The 17399-nt window shown below is 42.0% G+C and overlaps 1 protein-coding gene and 1 long non-coding RNA gene across 3 annotated transcripts in view; one reads left to right on the top strand and one right to left on the bottom strand.

Annotated features, from left to right (window-relative positions):
• The window catches only part of LOC135297734 (uncharacterized), a 130973-nt gene that overhangs the window by 90045 nt on the left and 23529 nt on the right, over positions 1–17399 (bottom strand). Inside the window, exons 2-5 of the long non-coding RNA XR_010359650.1 lie at positions 11831–12004; positions 11572–11740; positions 8984–9194; positions 2633–5656 (exon numbers count right to left, since the gene is read on the bottom strand). This is a non-coding gene — a long non-coding RNA (uncharacterized LOC135297734). The remainder of the gene's footprint in view (positions 1–2632; positions 5657–8983; positions 9195–11571; positions 11741–11830; positions 12005–17399) is intronic.
• The window catches only part of EFEMP1 (EGF containing fibulin extracellular matrix protein 1), a 45154-nt gene that overhangs the window by 19689 nt on the left and 8066 nt on the right, over positions 1–17399 (top strand). For both annotated transcript variants that reach the window (XM_064415577.1, XM_064415579.1), the window contains exons 5-6: positions 13218–13340; positions 16695–16814. In XM_064415577.1, the coding sequence (XP_064271647.1) occupies positions 13218–13340; positions 16695–16814 (243 nt within the window). The remainder of the gene's footprint in view (positions 1–13217; positions 13341–16694; positions 16815–17399) is intronic.

Below are 17399 nucleotides of genomic sequence, written 5' to 3'. Positions count from 1 at the left end.
GCCATTAACCTCTGCAGTGGATTTTAATCACACATTCATGGCTGTCTGCTTATAGCTCCAGACAGCCAGGCAGTGCCAAACAATGTACTGACAATGTCCTGGGCATCCCTCAGATGTGCCAGGATGCAGACAGGCATCCCTGGCACTTGGCTCATACATTCCATTTGCAACAGCACAAAGATCTGGGATCTCATGCCTTTTAAAGAGGGGAAAAGAACACACACAGAGAACCGAGCAAAAAGCTTTTGGGGGAAAAAAAATAGGACTAAAAAGGTCCTCAATGCTTTCTCAGGAAGGATGGCTACAAGAAAGATGGAGAGGAAGTTTCTGCAATTTATTTCTTTGCATTGAGAGAACAGGTTTACATCAGATATCAGGAAAAAAATTCTTGGCTTGAGGTGAGGCCTGGCACAGGTTGCCCAGAGAAGCTGTGGCTGCCCCATCCCTGGCAGTGTCCAAGGCCAGGTTGGGCTTGGAGCAACCTGGGATAGCAGAAGGTGTCCCTGCCCATGACACGGGGTTGGAATTGGATGAGCTTTAAGACTCCTTCCAACCCCAGCCATTCAATGATTCTAAAGCTTCCCACTCATCTTTCTTCCTGGGGCCAAAAGCAAGAGAAGCATCTCAAGCCACAAAGTATTAAAAAAACTTGTCCAGTGAATCTGTCAAGGCTTGTTCCTTCCCTTCCCCTGGTAGCTGCAAAGCCAATTCCTTTTATTCCTGCCGTTCTCCGGAGGCAAAAAGCTCGGTTTGGACAGGCATCAGCACTAATGGTTGTCCCACAGATCTCCTTGTGTCCTGGACTCTGCTGCTGGAGCTTTCCAACCCCTGCCAGAGATCCAGGGCTCTCCTGAGGTGGAGCCATGGCCCAGGCCAACGTTCCCTCCTTGGAGCCTGGCCTTGGCTCTGCTGCTCACGGAGCATCAACACGTTCTGGGGAGCACCCACACTTGGTCACAACCACAAATGGCTTCAAAAGCAACAATTTTCTTTCATTTGGTTCTAAAGTGCTCTTTCAGGAATTTCATCAACTTTCAGGGAGTAGCAGAGATTGTTGGAGGAGCTGCTTTTCCTCTCACAACCACTTTGCAAAAGCTGATTTTCTCACCAGGCTGTGCCCTGACAAAGCCTGGTTGTCTCTCTGTGCTCCCTTACCTGTGTTCTGTACATTTTAAGATCATCTGGAGACTTGCACAGGGCTGTATCTATTTTAGAGTGTTTTTATTGGCAGCTGGTGTATACTACCATGCAGCCACGTGAACAAAATTACAGAGCCCGGACAACTTTTGTACAGAATTCCTTTGGCCACAGTTTCTCTGTGGGTTTCATTTGGCAGAAGTGATATCAAGCAGAAGTCTTTCCCTCAGCTTCTGATGTAAACTAAAATACACCTTATAAATAGAAAACACAGGCATTAGGAGCAGTGCCTTTGGGCAATCAGCCACCTTTGGGCTATGGGAAAAATTCAGCTAGATATGATTCATAAATATAATGAATAGGGTGCCATAAACTCGCCTTGCTCTTCACAAACAAAGGCACATGCTCTGCCTTGAAAAATCAGAAGGGCAGAACCCAAAGGAACAGGGAAAGAAAAACAGGAGAAGAGTGGGAGATTTAAGGGGGAGAAGGAAGTATGGGGCTTCAGTTGTCAGTGCAAAGTATAATTTTGAAGCCCACCAAACAATGTGTGGAGCAGAACTCCACTGCATCCCTCCATGCCCTGCTCCTGCTGAGCTCCAGCCTTGTTTTACAGAGCTCACCGTGTAAGACATTTCAAAAAGCACTCAGTTTGTTCTTCAGGCTCTGGTTTAGCTGAAGGCTCCTATTGATTACAGCTGGAGCTGGATCAAGCTGGGGCTGCCTGTGTTCTGCTGGCAGCCTCTGGTTTGTAAATACCTTTCATCTCATCCAGCAGTGATGATGATGTGCTGGGATGATGTGGCAGCAATTATTTATCTGCTGCGTTGGGTTTTCTCCTCCACGCTTGCCAAGAGCCCTAAAGTCAGGCCATGGAGAGGGATGCTGACATCTTTACATTTCCATTAAATCTTCCTGCTCCTTCTGCAGGAATTCTAACAGCTCTATTGTCATTTCAGCAGTCATTTCTTTCCTCACTCTCACACTGATAGATTTGGAAGCACTGAATCTATTCCACCAGATTTAGCAAGTTTAAACTTGTGACAAATAACCTTGTTATCCGATAGCACTCCCCAGAGGAAAACCCCCCCAAGCCTCCCTTCTCCCAGGTTTCTGAGCATCCTGTCTAAATCCAAAGATGAAGCAGGAAAAGCAGGCCTTGGTTACCCTCTGAATGGATTTACACACTTGCTTAATACCATGTAAATACTGACAAATAAAGCATGGATCTTGTCAAACTTAAGAACTTAGCAAATAAGGAGCATTAGAAACAGCAAATAGAGCTGAAGTGTCTACTGCCAAGTCAGTGAGAGATCCCACGTCCTGCCTGGCAATCACTCTAAATACATCCTTTCTCCCACTTCATGTGACCTTTCCAGGTCAGCAATGTTGTGTGTTAGTTTAATATTTTAAAACTGGAACTTTACTGGTATTTGGCCTACTTTTTGCTATTTATTTTCTAAACAAATGATAGCCACTCCCTTCTCAAACTAACCTTTTAAGCTTCGCCAGGAGTCTGTGAAGATCACAAGGTATTTTAAAAAAAAGAAAAATAAAAAAAAAAAAATCACATGCTCAGGCAAACAAAGCAGGTTGCTGCACTTCCCCCTCCCGCCAGCCCTGCAGCTGGATGTTCAGAATGCTTCAGGAGTTCTCCACTTACTCTAGGAAACACTGCTGAAATCTCATTTGCAGTGAAAAGTGCCAGGATTATGGTAGCACAGCATCTACTCTGAGGCAAACCCATGCAACTTCCCAGCCAAACACCAGGGGAAAAAAAAAAAAGTAAGAAAGGAGCAAAGCTCTTTCAATTGCTACTTCTACTTGATTGCTTAAAGGCAGCTGGGAAGGCAGATCCTCAGCCTGAGAGCAGAGCACATCCCAATTTTAAGGCAAAGGAAATTTGGAAGAAGAAACAGCTCTCTCTTCCCAAGGAAACTTCTGGTTTTTAGAATGTTCATTTTTATTTATTACTGACTCATTGAAAGAACAAAGTATTTTTTGGTGTCTTTTTTTCCTTTTTTTATGTTCCCAAACACAGAAAAAAAAAATGTGGCTAAACCCCAGAAAAATCTTAGAGTGGGGCCAAAAATAATAATAATTTTCAGTTTTCAGAATTTTTTTGTCAGGTTTTTGAAAGAACAACAAATACTTCCCAAGCACTGCTGTAGCTTACTAACTCCAGTGGACTGCACACCCTCAGCTTATTTCAGTTACCCCTCTCATCCATCTCCCCTTTTCCAAAACCTCCCCTGGGCTCCTGTCTTGCTTTTCCCATGTTCATTTTCCTTCCTTCATTAGTATCCATACTGCTTTTCCTTTTTTTTTTTTTTTGTAATTTTATCTTCAAAGGATTGATTTCTTTTCCCCTGCTGCCTCTGCCTCACTTTTGATCCTGCCTGGCTTTGCCTCTTGTATCTATTCTCTTGCAAACAAAGAATTTTTAAAACTTCAAACTCAATTTTAAGCCCTCTTCATGTGAAGAATTACATGGAAAATTGAATTTTCCACTTAAGTTCTAAGGAGGAGGCAGTTAATAAGAATTCTTAGGGAAAAACAGACAAACAAAAATTTATAAGATCCAGTTCCTGATGGTTTTGTTAGATCAGAACTAACACTGCTGGTTTTTGGCACAGTCAAATTTCTATTGCCACAGAAACCTTAACTTCTGCACACCCTTTCACTGCACTTGAACTGTGCAACCTGAACATTGTGTTTTTCTATCCCAGCTCTTCCAGTCCCCTCCCATCCCTAGAGTATATTTTGGACCAAATCGACTGATGTGTCTTTTTTTAAGTACTATTTCCATAGCTTGCTTTTATTCTTCTATCATTCAGAAGTTGTAGGAGGCGTGAAAGTGAGAATTTCTTTTAACCATTTCTATTTCACAGCCCAGTGCCTGCCACTAACACTTTAAATAGGTTTTAGGTTCATTTCTTCAAAACAAGGCATCTGTGGGTGCATCCAGCCACATGCTAAAAGTATCACATAACCACATAGGAAAAATTCAGAACTAAATAATGCCTTCAAAGGCATTTCTGAAGCTGGAACAGCATCAGGAATCTGCTTATTTACGTGGGGAGCTGTGGAGATTGCAGCATGTTGGTACTGCCAACAGATAGGATGATTAGTGCTAAAAACAATATCATCATTTAGATAAGCCCTCTCCTTTGGAGAGCTGCTATTGAACTCAGCTTGAACTTAAATGTTCTCAGCTTGGAAACTGGAATTCCTAAAAAGGCTCATTCAGCCTGCAAAAGCTGAAGGGGAATGAGATGGTATTGATAAAATTGGGCTCATATCAAATACTCTAAGTTACTTGTCCTGCATGTGAAGTTCCTTCTAAAGGTCCCTTGTTTCTTGTGTCAGCAGAGCTGCTCTGATCAGCGACACATCCACTACCAAAAACCCCCAAAATCAGGTTCCTGTACTTCTGACTGGGACTAAAGCAGTGGAAGGCATGCCAGCATACAAGATAAGCAACATTTTTTGCAGGAGCTGTTTTCTGAGCTGTCTCAGAATGAAAGTTGATTTTTGAAGTGTGCCCTGAACTCACTTTTTGGGTAGATATTTATATTTTCCTTTGCAGGGATCCAGCAGCTGCCAGTGTAAGTGCTGTGAAAATGCTTGCAAAGCTTTAATGAGCTTCAACTTCCTAATTAAAAACCACAATGAGCTTTCAGGCCTTGATTTCCCCAATATTGCAGGTTGTAGCAGTGATATTTTGTTCAGTCAAGCCTAGCTAAAGGAAAATGCTTACGAGGTTTCCAAGGAGAGAAATAAACAAAATGGAAATGAAGAGGGAACTTGGAACTTTCAAGTGTACGTAATTAAGAAAAAAATACATCCTTCAGATAATTCTGGAAAGTATTAGGAGATATTCATAATTCATAAGCAGTTGTTTGGTTTTCTTTCAAGCAAGGGGGCAGCTTTACATCAAACACTGACGAGCTTTTCCATTAACTTAAGTAAACAAACCAGTATGTTTCAAGTTAAGTGAACATCCTTTTTTTATTTTTTACTTTTTTAATAACTGTGTGAATTAGAAATAAGAACAAGGCATTTACTTTCAAATAGGAAATTAGTTTGCATGCTATTTCTTCATGTTAAAAATACTTTGGAACACTCACAAAAACAACGTTAAGCTGAATTTATGGAAATGTTCCATATCAGTTTTGAAGATGATATGCCAGATGTCGGGGAGAACTCTTTCATCTGCAATAATGGAATAGTTTAATCCACCCTTGTTGTTTTTGAGCACAGTCCAAGTGTATTGGTCATCATGGGTGGGTGATCCCCACTTGGGCAGGCATGAACCAAAAAGCACAAGTTGTTAGACCTCTAGCATAAAATCACAAGAAAGCAACAGCAGGAAATACTCTACTGAAAGTAAAAATAAGCTATTGCAAAATGTAAATCAAAAAGTTTACCATTATGACAACTCATGTTCTGAAGCACTCAGAGACCCACAGATACATTGCTCTGAATTAGTGCATTGTAATGACTCCATTTATGGCTCCTGCAAAAATAAAGCAAAAAATACCAATTTTAAATGAATCTAGAACCATCAAAAGCATGGAATACTTTTCTTTTTCATGAGTGGAAGACTAATGGTTAACAATGTGGTCTTCTAATTGGGGATTAAAGTGCTCTTCCCTTTGAGAAACTTTAAACACGAGGACACATTATTGTCCAGGTTCTTATTTTAACAATAAACATTGGAGTAACATTGGATAGGAAATCCTTGTGGCCTCAGCCTAACACCATATCAGCCACACCACTCTCACTTGCAGCGATCATTTTCATTCCTGTGTTACCAATGTTTTATGTGTCACTTCATTTAATTCACTGTGGCTGTGGTTGGATAATGAGGTATCCATCTAATATCCATCCAATTCCAAAGGATCTTGGAATTAGAAGCCATTTCCCACGTGCAATTCACCTCCCAGAGTACTTAGTGTGTGCTAAGAGAGGGAAAGAACATCTCACACAGAGGGAAAGAGCAGGAGAAAGGAAGAAAAGCATTTTCAAATGCATCAGTTCAAAGCTTCATTCATTCTTTTCTCCCTTCTCAGCTGCCTGCCTCTCACAAGCACGTGGGAGATGTTCTGGTGCTGAAAGCCATGGTTCACTCCTTTATGGAGCTGTTCTGGGTGATAAGTCAATTTGCTTTGGACATACCAGAGACAATAGATAATTGTGACAGAAAACTGCAGGGCAGGCTCACTTAGGCCAGCTTGTTAACTCTGGCCTGTCAACAGAAGGATGCTTTTCCTGTACCTTCCATTCCTGGAATCTCTGTGCTTGAGTAACTTGCCCAAATCCACAGAGGTTGCTCTGGACTCTTTTGCAGTCCAAACACAAAAATCACACAATGAGTTGTGGTGCATTCAATTCTCTTTTTGCACATTTACCACACCAGTGCTTTGCTTGTCTTCTCCCATTGCACCCAGGAGCAGGAGGAGATGAATCCACAAGGAACTTGCTTTGCTGCACTCTCAAATGGGAGAGGGAAAATGTTTCAGCACACCAAATGGAGCGCCGTTTTTCAGGAAAATCTCATTAATTTAAACGTTCTACCTCACCTATTTGCTTTAAATGTAGGTCTTGGCTCTCACATCTCTTTTTCCTGTGCAAACAAGTATTTGTGCAGGTTACCTTCGCTCAACTGTGAAAACTTGTTACCAGGGCAATCAGGCCAATATACCTCACATGAAAGGGCAAAGGAAAATTTAAAAGGGAAAAACCAGCAAAAAAAGGGGAGGTTTTGGGCTGCTGCAGAGCTGTGCAGAATTAGAGAGGGTCCCTCATGCCACCACTGGAAATTGACAGTACTGGGAGTGAAGGTCTCTGCATTAGCAGGTTTTGCCACTCCAGGAATGGGAAATTTCTCAAGATATTTCATCTCCTGCTGCCTCCTGCCCTGATGTTATGTAACAGATCTTGTGCTGGGCTCTACCTCCACAAAGCACAACCTCCCAACAGCAATGAGTTAAAAGCTGTCTGGGCATCCAGCCCAGATGAATAACATTGCAAATGTTGAAGGAAGTAGCAAGGGAAATAGAAAAGCCTTTGACAGAAATTGTTGATAGCTTGCTAAGGCTGGGGAGGGAACCAGGGAATTTGGAGGTTGCTAATGTTGTTCCTATGTGTAAGAAAGGATCAGGGAGGATCCAGGAAACCACATAGCAGTGAGCCTGGCTTCAGTTGCAAGAACAATATAAGAAACATAAATAAGGGACAGAATACTTAATTTGGTCAAATAAAATAAGCCCATGCTCATGGATGAAGTGTAGAGGTCTAATTTCTCCAAGTATGTTAACTTCAGGTGGTTCTTTCTGAAAGATGCCAGCATAAAACACCTTACAGACAGAATAGAAGTTAATGAAGTGGTCAGAAAGGGAAAGTTTTGACAGAACCCTGAGGTTAAGTAAATTGTCAGTGATGCTGCAGCCCCGTGCAGATCACTGTGTGTCTGATATCAGACTGTCTGGTGCCATTGCTGACGGGGGAGCTGATGTTTGCTCTTCAGATGAATCCATTAGAAAAATAGACCAAGTCATTTTCTGGCCTCACTCACACTGAGAACTCAAAAAATTTAAACCCATTAAGTAAAATATTTATGGTTTACATTCAAAACAAATTGAGAACAGGTTCACTGCAGCCTATAACAAGTGGAATGCTGACATCAGTGGGACCATCATGGATTTGGATTTCTATGAACCATTCAGAAGCTGCTCCACTGATGCTCCTCAGTGGGGACAGAAATAAGAATTTCAATCCCATAAAATATTTTAAGAGCTTTCTTTTTTTATATGGTGGAATATTAAGATTGCTATGGACCAGGATAGAGAAAAGCAACCTGGAAACATTTTGTTTGGACAGAGGAGGATGTACACAGAGAGCAAGAAGATGCTGTAATATATTGCAATATTTTGAGAACCAGCAAGAAGCTGAACACTTCAGTCACAGGAGCAAGACACACTTGAGTTAGTTAAGAAAACATTTCTGCAGCTCTGAGCACAACATACAGGTATGTGCTGGAAAGGAGGAGAAGCTTCAAGTGCCCTAAATCAGATGAAGGTGGATGTGGATAGCATTTTTTTCTCGCAAAGTCCAAAGCCCTAGTGAAATGCATCTCTGGTTTTATGCTGCTTCTAATGATACAAAGCAAATTGCAGAGATTAAGCTGTTGCATAAGTGAGCGAGCAGCATGAGTCAGGGGGTTTGGGAAAAGTGAGTCACAGCGGGAAGGGAACGGAGCCAGGGCTGGAGCTGAGAAAGAGAGATTCGCAAGAAAATTTTAAGGATCTAGATAAGGGCCTGAGAGAATGAAGTGCAGGAGAGAAGCAGAAAAACTATCTCTAAAAGAGGGAGCCATACACGAGGGTTAGGGAAAGCTATAGCTAAAAAGCAGGTCAGGCAAAATTTTTGTACACAACTGGTGGTTGAAATACAGAGCAGGCTGCCAAAGTCAGCAGTGGAGGGACAGAATTGTGCAAATCACTTCAAGAGGCAGTGCGGGCACATTTTTGGAAAATGAGGGAATCACTGGGTATAGCCATTAGTGAGGCTTGTGGAATTAAAACTATGAAATGCGAGTTGATTTATATTTTGAAGGAATACAGGAGTGAGCTCTGCTGCCCTCCATGGTTCTCACACCATGGCTGTAGCACCCTGCAAGCCTCAGGCACTTGCCTGTGCAACTCAGAGCATTCTCTTAACTCACAGAGAGTTATGGATGGCACAGTCTTATAAAAAGAGCTTTCTAGAGCAGCCTGGAAATTGCTGCAAAAGGCAGTATTTACATCAGGGTGACTCACTGGGGTCTGAAGGCCCTACTTACCACAGCTGAGGACTTCCATTCACATTTCTGGAGGAGCAGTGGAGCTGACACGTCACTTAAAGGAGACATGGTGTCCCTAATTGTTGTGTTTCTGCCCCACTTCTCCTTAGATTCACCTTGATTCTAATTTAAGGATTTTATTCAGCAACTTGATAAAGGCTCACACCACCTAACCCATTCTGGGCACAGCAAGGTTTGACCAAGCACAAGCCTGAAGGAAAAACAGTGTGAGATTAAATGGATGTGAATTCAAAGCGTTCAGAGAACCTGAATTCTGTGCTTTGCAAATCCCCAACTTCAGAACTGTCACATCCTTCCAGTGCAGTATTCTGGATGTAACACTTACAAGCAACAGAAACTGAAGTACTCAATCTGAACCCATTTTGCAAATAGTTTTTCTAACCAAAGTACAAAAAAATCCCTTAATAAGTTTGATTTTGGGTGGCCTAATGAAAGACTACATAATTCCCTCAGTTCAGTTATTACAGTGATCAAGACACTGAAGGTAACCCAGCTCCCTCTTTAAGTAAGATTGATTTGCAAAAGGATTGTTAAAGACACCCAGACTATTTCAAAGGAATTTTTCCACCTACACAGGATGTAACTGTCCAGAGGAAAACTGTCTGGGAATAAAAATCTGAGAAAGTCATCAATCAGACTCAGATACAGTGAGTTTAAGAACTAACCTGTATTTCATAGGTTGCATGCATCAATAATCAAACACCCTTCAGGTTTTTTAACTAATACAAACTTACAGCCCTTGTTTATGTGTAGTGAACAGCACAACCTTTAGAAATGTTAGCTGAGATTAGAAAACAAAGAAAAAAGAGCAGATCACTTTCATTACTAGTTACTGGTGTAATTTATATGGCTTACCTAGACAAACAAATGCTTGTACAACATCTAAAAATGAAATTTAAACATGAGGAATGATTTGGGAGTGTTTTCAGGTGTTTTCTTATCAGGCAAGATATTTGCTTAAGGCAGAAGCCTCAGTTATGGAACGAGCTGCTGAAACAGTTCTGGAGATGAACTTTGTCATGATGACACTAAATTTGGAAAAGAGGATGTAGAGGAAAGATGCTCAAGAATGAGCTTGTAAAAGCCCCATATTTTCTTTCTAGATCTGTTTCTTATACTGCACTCATCACTGTGGTATCTTGAGTGCTTTCCAGTAGTGCATTAAGCAACATGACAAACATCTGTCACATGTTTGTTCTCTCACCCTCTCCCCAGAGGGACAAGTGTGTGCAGTGGAGAGCCTTGTTTTAATTTTTTTTAATTATTATAAATACACATGCACGTAACACATTATTAAACATTCATGCTAGGGAGGAAAGGTCAAATAAATTTATCTTGCTCTCAGGATTAGAGCTGGTGAGCTCTGTGGTGTTCCTGCATCACACCCTTGCCCCAGATTGCAGTGTCTTCTCAGAGAAAAATCATTTCTATGGATGTCTGCACCAGGCAGAAACCAAAGTTTGGATTCCCAAAGCCTCATTCACTGTTCCCACTTAAGCCCAGGGGTTCTGTCAAGAAACATCGAATGGAATGAAGTGGTAGAACTTAGGAGGATCACGGGCTTCCCATATTTGATACAGACTAGAAGCAGGATTTGACAAAACCTCAAAATCACTGTCAGGTCAGAGGGCACTGTCAGAGTCATGGTAAATCTGGGAATTTCATGGATTGGAAAAGTCTGTTTCAACAATGGAATGAAGACCTGGGAGTGAATGATTTCCCTACAGGGGGACAGAACTGGGAAAACAATCTGTGAAACTTGAGCTTGGTCAGACCCTGAAGAACTGCAGATAGACAACCTACTCACTCAAGAGCCACAGACTCACTGTGGGAATCCCAAATCAATCCCCAGACCCCAGTGTGGTGTGGTGCCAGAAGTAGGTGTGCATTGGTAAATAAATAACTCTGCCTCTACCACCTCAGAGAAATGGAGCCACTCTGCCACATGCCAAGGAAAATCCAGTTCTGCTGTTGCTTCCCTCTGATGACTCCCACACCTCTATTTCTCCAGTAACTCTCTGGACAGTTAGGAAACACTATTTCTGTAATGGACAGTGATCTGGGTCACACTGAGTGCCAAGAGCTGCAGCATCACTGCTAAATCCACCAGTGCTCCTTCCCATACTCCACAAGGGCTGGGCTGCCCTGGGATTGCACCAACCCAATCCACATTTGGCACTGCTTTCAGCACGGAAATCCTCACTCACTTCCTCGCCCCTGCATTGGTCACAACAGTAGGACACATCTGTACCCACTGCAATATGGGAGATGCCAGCACTGAAACCTTCCCAGGTGCCTGCTGTTCTCCTCCCAACCTATTTCCCTCAAACACAACTTTAGGCCACCTGCCTTGCTCTAGCAGTGTGGATTTCCCTGCACAGGTGGGAGCAGGCCCACTCCAAGCAGGGCAGCCTTACCACCCTTCCCTAGGGGAGGCAGGAGGCTGCCTCACTTCCCACACCTTTTACAAACCCAGATCTTGGCCAGAACATCAAAACCCTCCAAAGGTTTCCAGATGGGGAAGCAGCAAGCAGGCAATAATAGTTTTTCTGTCCAGCTGAACTTACCATCAGGAACAGCCAAAAACCATGAGTACATAAGTAAATCTATGAATCATTTTAGCTGGAGTAGCTTATTATTCAATACATTAACTAATCCATCCTAAAAGGCAACTTCATGTTTACTCATATACGAAGCTCCTAAAAATCAACTAAACCTTCTTTGTTCCGGCACAGTCTGCAACAAAAAGGATTGGAATTGTATTTTATTTCCAGCTTTTGTGGGAACTGGGAGTGCAAAGCTCATGAGGTCCCTGCAAAGACTTGCCTTGAGCTGCCTGGTGTTGGGTGGCAGGAGGTAGCCAGTTGTAGTTCCCAAAAGTCATCTTCACACCTGGGAATGTGCTTTGCAGTGTCAGGACACAACAGTGATCTCAGCAGCTTCAGGACTGACACTGCAGAAATGCAAAGAGCAGCCCAACATAAGAGGCCTTTAGCTTCTCTGTAGAATAAAGGGAAGATGTATGTAAAATATTTGGACATTTGGGGAGAGGGTAAACGTTGGGAATTAATTCAAACTGTTGATGGTTTATTTTTTATTGAATCTTGTGGTCGAAATTGTTTTCATTTGTTATGAGAAAGAATCCATCATTTTTTCCAAAGCACCACCCAGAATCTGCCACTGGTGATGTTCTAACATCCCCAGTGCCTATACAAATAGAGAGGTCAGCTGAGATTTGTAAACTAGAGATCATAAGTTTTAAGGAATTTGTTTATTCAGCCTAGAGTCTCCAAATTGTGTACGATGCCAAAATTAAAAAGTCATCTCACTGTACTGTGTCATGTTACAATAAAAAGCTCTCCAACGTTTTGGATGTTCAGATGAGAAAGCAAATTGTAATTCATTTGTCAGCACATGCAGTTTAATTATAATTAAGTACCTCCAGCAGTCATAATGAGCAGGCAAAATGAAAATGCTGTTTTTATACTTGTATAAACCTGCATTGAGTGCAAACTAAAAGCTGCCTGAATTACTCTGAAAAGTATCGGGCTAGAACTTGCAGTTTGAGCTGTGCTGTGCAAATCCAAACACACAAACTGTTTCCAGAGACTTGAACAGATTGACTGAATTAGGAGAATTTTCATGGGAATGACAAGAGGCAGATCTCTTCCTGATGAGAAGGCCACCACATACCAAGTTCCAAGTCCCTGTCCAAGGCATGGAGCACAGGAACCATGCAAGAGATCAGCAGAGTCCTTTTAGTACCAGCAAAACAACATATTTCTAACTCCTCTCCTTGAGAAAGAGCTGAACTACATTTGCTGAAATTTTCTGGAGTAATTCAGCATGAAACATCCAACCAGCGTGGGAAAAAAACCAAAGCAAAACAAAACAGGCAAATGATTCAAATATGATGAAGCTGCAAGAAGTTCACAGAAAACTCTAGACTGACAAGTACAAAATATTAATGGTATTTGACAAACAAATGTTTAAAATAACTTTATCTGAAAATATCTACAAAGGCAGCATATGAGAATTAAAACATTACCAGATTTCTGATAGCTGCAAGTGTTGAGATGACATCTTGGGAGTGCATCTGAACTTTTCTGTCTGCACTCATAGGTAGCTGAAAGACGTGTAAAGCATTTCCACAGGCTAAATACTTTAAGTAAATGCAATGACTAATATTGCACTTGTTTTCTTTTTTATAAAGATATAGATGAATGTGCAACTGGAACCCACAGTTGTAGAGCTGACCAAGTGTGTGTTAATTTGAGAGGCTCCTTCAGCTGCCAGTGCCTTCCAGGCTACCAGAAACGAGGGGAGCAGTGTGTTGGTGAGTGTTGCTTTCCATCCAATGGTTTTCTTTCATTATCTACAGTTGCAAACTTCATATTAGTCATAAAGCAGACGGGTATGTGTGGTGTGAAACAGCTGTTTCACTTTGGAATGCAATGGAATAGTCACTTTACCACAGTAATTAATCACTAAAACATGGGAAGAGGAGCTATTTTAAGGATAATCAACACTTGGAGTTCACCAGCTGAGTTCTGCTAATAGTTCCCACTGTGAGATTGTTTGTGCTGGGGCACTGCCCAGTGTCCCAGAGGCTGCCATAGTCCCTGATGGCAGCAAAGCACACCTTTCCCTGAGGTTCAGCTCCAGGTCTGTGGGGCACAGCACTCCCTCCCCCAGCCCTGCTCCAGGACTCGGCTTCCTGAGCACAAAGGAAAGAGATGGAAGCTCTGACTGCAGGTACAGCAGAGCTGCAGCCTCTAAAACCCACCAGGCTTTATTCCCCATGCCAAGATAAGCTGTTGGCACCCCTGGGAGCCATGGAATTAAATCCAAGTGCAGGGCAAGCACCACATCTCTCCTGTCCCATCCTCAGGTGGGGCCATCATGCCAAAGTGCCATCCCCTGTTCCTGCATTTAACACCTCTTTAATCACCACTTCAATGGATAAGATGCTTCTAGAACCACTGCAGCCATAAGCCTTGGGTTTGTCAGATAATAAAAACAACTATGAAGGAAGAGAGTCACAGCTACACACCAGGAGGTGATATTCAAGACAGCCTCTTCTAAGACACTGCACTGGTTTTATGCAGCTTGGGAGAAAAGAATTTGAGGTTGGGAGTTTTTCCTCTTTCAGGGATCCTGCATTTCAAAGTGTATAAGAATTTTTATTCTTAATTTGTTTTTACTTTATTCTTAATCTCTTCTCTTCTTGCTAAGGCTCCAGGTAAGAAATTGGGAAGATTTTAGTAGAGACCTAGAATAAGTTCAATTTCTGGGCATGGCTCTTTCTTCAGGATTCCAATCCAAGGACTGTAGAAATAATAAGAATAAAAATTCTTATCTCTTTCCTAAGAGACATAGATCAGGCCTCAAACTGTCAAATTGCTGTAAACACAGGTGTATCTGATTTTTCTCAGTTCTCTGTGCAGGAGTAGGATGACTAATTTGGAATGTAGGTAAATAAATAGTTTTGGAAGGTCATGCACTTATTTTTTTAATATCTGGGGTTTATTTGGATTTTTTTATATAGCAGGTAAATTATATCACTGCCATGCAACAGCACTTCTGATATCAAGAGGCATGGTCCTAAATGAAAGTCAGGAAACAGGACAGAAGTGGGAGAAGAAATGGGAGTGATAGACCCTTACACCTAAATGTGAACATATTTATGCATCTAAATCTATCCATGAAGAGGTCTGGAAAGTAAAATTTCCCTTCTCCTATTTAGGTCAAAACCAAGAATAACACCTGTGTTACATATTACACACTGACCTAAATTACAAGTACATCCCAACAGTCAGTACTGTCAGCATTTCAGAATAAAGCCTGTCTTTAGGGATTTTATAACAGCTTAGCCAGAAAATGTTCTTGGGGCCAGATCTTGATAGAGGTTCTCCATATGGGAGGAAATGTTTCTCAAATTTGAAAGAAATTTTTCCAGACTATTTTGGCTTGTAGGTAGAAAGAGAAAAAGAGACACATTTTTAACAATTGGTTGATTTTAATCTAAATTCACTAACAATTTCTGACTTTTTTTCTAATTTTTTTTATTTGCTTGTTCACATACTGCCAAATGAATCTTTTCTGAAATGCATTACAGCAGGGAGAATGAATTGTTTTCCAGCATCACTTCAAACAGATTTGGCCCAATTGATCAGATGAATCTCAGCCCTTAGATCTGCCCAGAGCTGATGTGCCTAATCCCACAAGGAAAATTCCCACTGAATAAGAGCCAGATCCTGAAAGCATTTATGTGTATAAAAGTACCAAAGCATTGCTCATATGTATAATCCTATTTTTTTAAAGTTACTTATAAGAGCTTAGTCCTGTAAAAGTCAAGAATGGAAATCTACTGTGCCTCCTTAATTTATTCCATTTCCACTTCCAAATTTCTCTCTGCAACAAGAGTTACAGTGACAATTGCTACTGTATGGATTAGCCAGGAATTTTCCAGCATAAGCCTTTTCATTCAGAATCATCCAAAACACTCCACTAAATTCAGCCCTAAATTTGACAAAGAAACGGTTAACTTCTAAAGATTAGTTTTTCATTTGATATTAAAACAAACACTTTCCTCATTATTAAAAAAAAAAAAAAAGCCTTGGCCTCTTTTTAAACACATCTATGGTGGAAACAGCTGGAGGTAGGAAATGCAAGATCTGGCATGGATGTGGGAAGTGCCTTTCTTTGTTCCAGTGAAGGCTGGTCTGATTTGTGTGAGTGTTGATCCTTTGAAATGTCCCATTGTGTACAAGCCCAGAGCACAGTGTTGGATTTCTTCACCGAGCTGCAGCCACTGCACACACACACGATTATGGAATAATAAAACATGTTTTCCAGGCAAAGCCAGAGCCACTATCTGCTCCAGAATACAGGGAAGCCTTTTGACATGCAGAGGGCTAAGGGAATGGGGTGTGCACGTTTTGTGTGGCAGGCAGGTGAAATTCCTGCTCCGATGCACACCAGGAATGCTGACTCTTGGAAAGGCAGACTGCTCCACCTCAAAAGCAGGGCTGACCTGCAAGGAGAGGCTGTGGAAGGCTCTCAGTGCCTGGGATGCACAGCCAGGGGTGGTGCTGCTGGGTGGGAAGGGATCCAGGACAGGCAGCCAGGGGAATGGGAGCAATGGAAAACCCTTGGGGAGAAAGGCAGAGTCTGGGGATCCCTATGGAAGCACAACCACCTGTTTCCTTTTCAGGCCCATTAATTCTCTATCCTTGCCATTCCCCTGTACTTGCACAGAAAGTCTGGACTGTTCCTAATGGAGCTGAAAAGATTTAGTACGTGCCAGAAGTGCTGCATGCAAGTTTTTGGGAAAATGAGCTCCAAGCCACATTGGCTGTGTTGGTCAGCACCGTGTCTGATCCTGAGGGATCAGGGAAAGCTGAGTTTTACCTACACAAAATAAAGCAGACCAAGCACTACTGCAGGACTGAGTCAATAAAATAAAGTTGGAATGCACACTGAAGACAAGGAGCATAAAACTTGTTACAAAACAGTCACTTACATGAAAAGTTCAAGTGTATCTTGTAATACCCAGGGAAGCAGTGCCCAGCTCACATAAGCTTTCCTCCTGCTTTTAACCCAATGCAATTAACTCTCCCCAGAGACGAGAGCAGCAGGGAAGTGCTGTGCTTCCATGTGAGCTAACTGGTGTTTTTTGGTGCCCCAGACATCGACGAGTGCACCCTGCCCCCGTACTGCCACCACCGCTGCGTGAACACGCCCGGCTCCTACTACTGCCAGTGCAACGCTGGCTTCCAGCTGGCATCCAACAACCACACCTGCGTAGGTAAGGGCTGGGAAGGACCCCCCAGGCACCAGCACACACTGCCCTGCACAAACTGAAAGGGAATCAACACCAACCAGGAAAGCACTGCACTGAGAGGCTCTCTCAGGGAGTTACAGGAGGGTGGGAGAAGAATTTAGAGCTTTCTCAAGTGTCTGTTATTTTGTTGGCATAGCAGATTTGCAAGGAACATCCAAAGCTTTATATTCAGTACTTAATCCTAGATTGAATTATTCTTTCAGTTCTGCTTTATTATTTCCTGATATTATTCCCAGTTCACACAACACAGGCCAGAACTGGGAATCAAAGGAATCAATACTATACCTGTGCAGTTAAGGGTAATTACCCTCAGCACATGGAAAAGAAAGTCTTTAGAACACATTTGAATATCTAGAAAAAATTAAAAATTGAAACAAGGGTCGCTAAGAGTGACCTTTCAGCTGTGATGTTGCCCTTAGAAATAAAACACTAAGGGAAGCTGCACAGTAAAACTTTAAGACTGATGTCCAGTTTGAAATCACACCATCTGTTCTAGAAGGATGAAAGTAATAACAAAAGGTAACTCTGTCTGCAGAAGCACAAAGAGAA

This window comes from Passer domesticus, chromosome 3, assembly GCF_036417665.1.
Source record: "Passer domesticus isolate bPasDom1 chromosome 3, bPasDom1.hap1, whole genome shotgun sequence".
Classification (NCBI taxonomy): domain Eukaryota; kingdom Metazoa; phylum Chordata; class Aves; order Passeriformes; family Passeridae; genus Passer; species Passer domesticus.
This window is presented reverse-complemented; position numbering and strand designations above follow the sequence as displayed.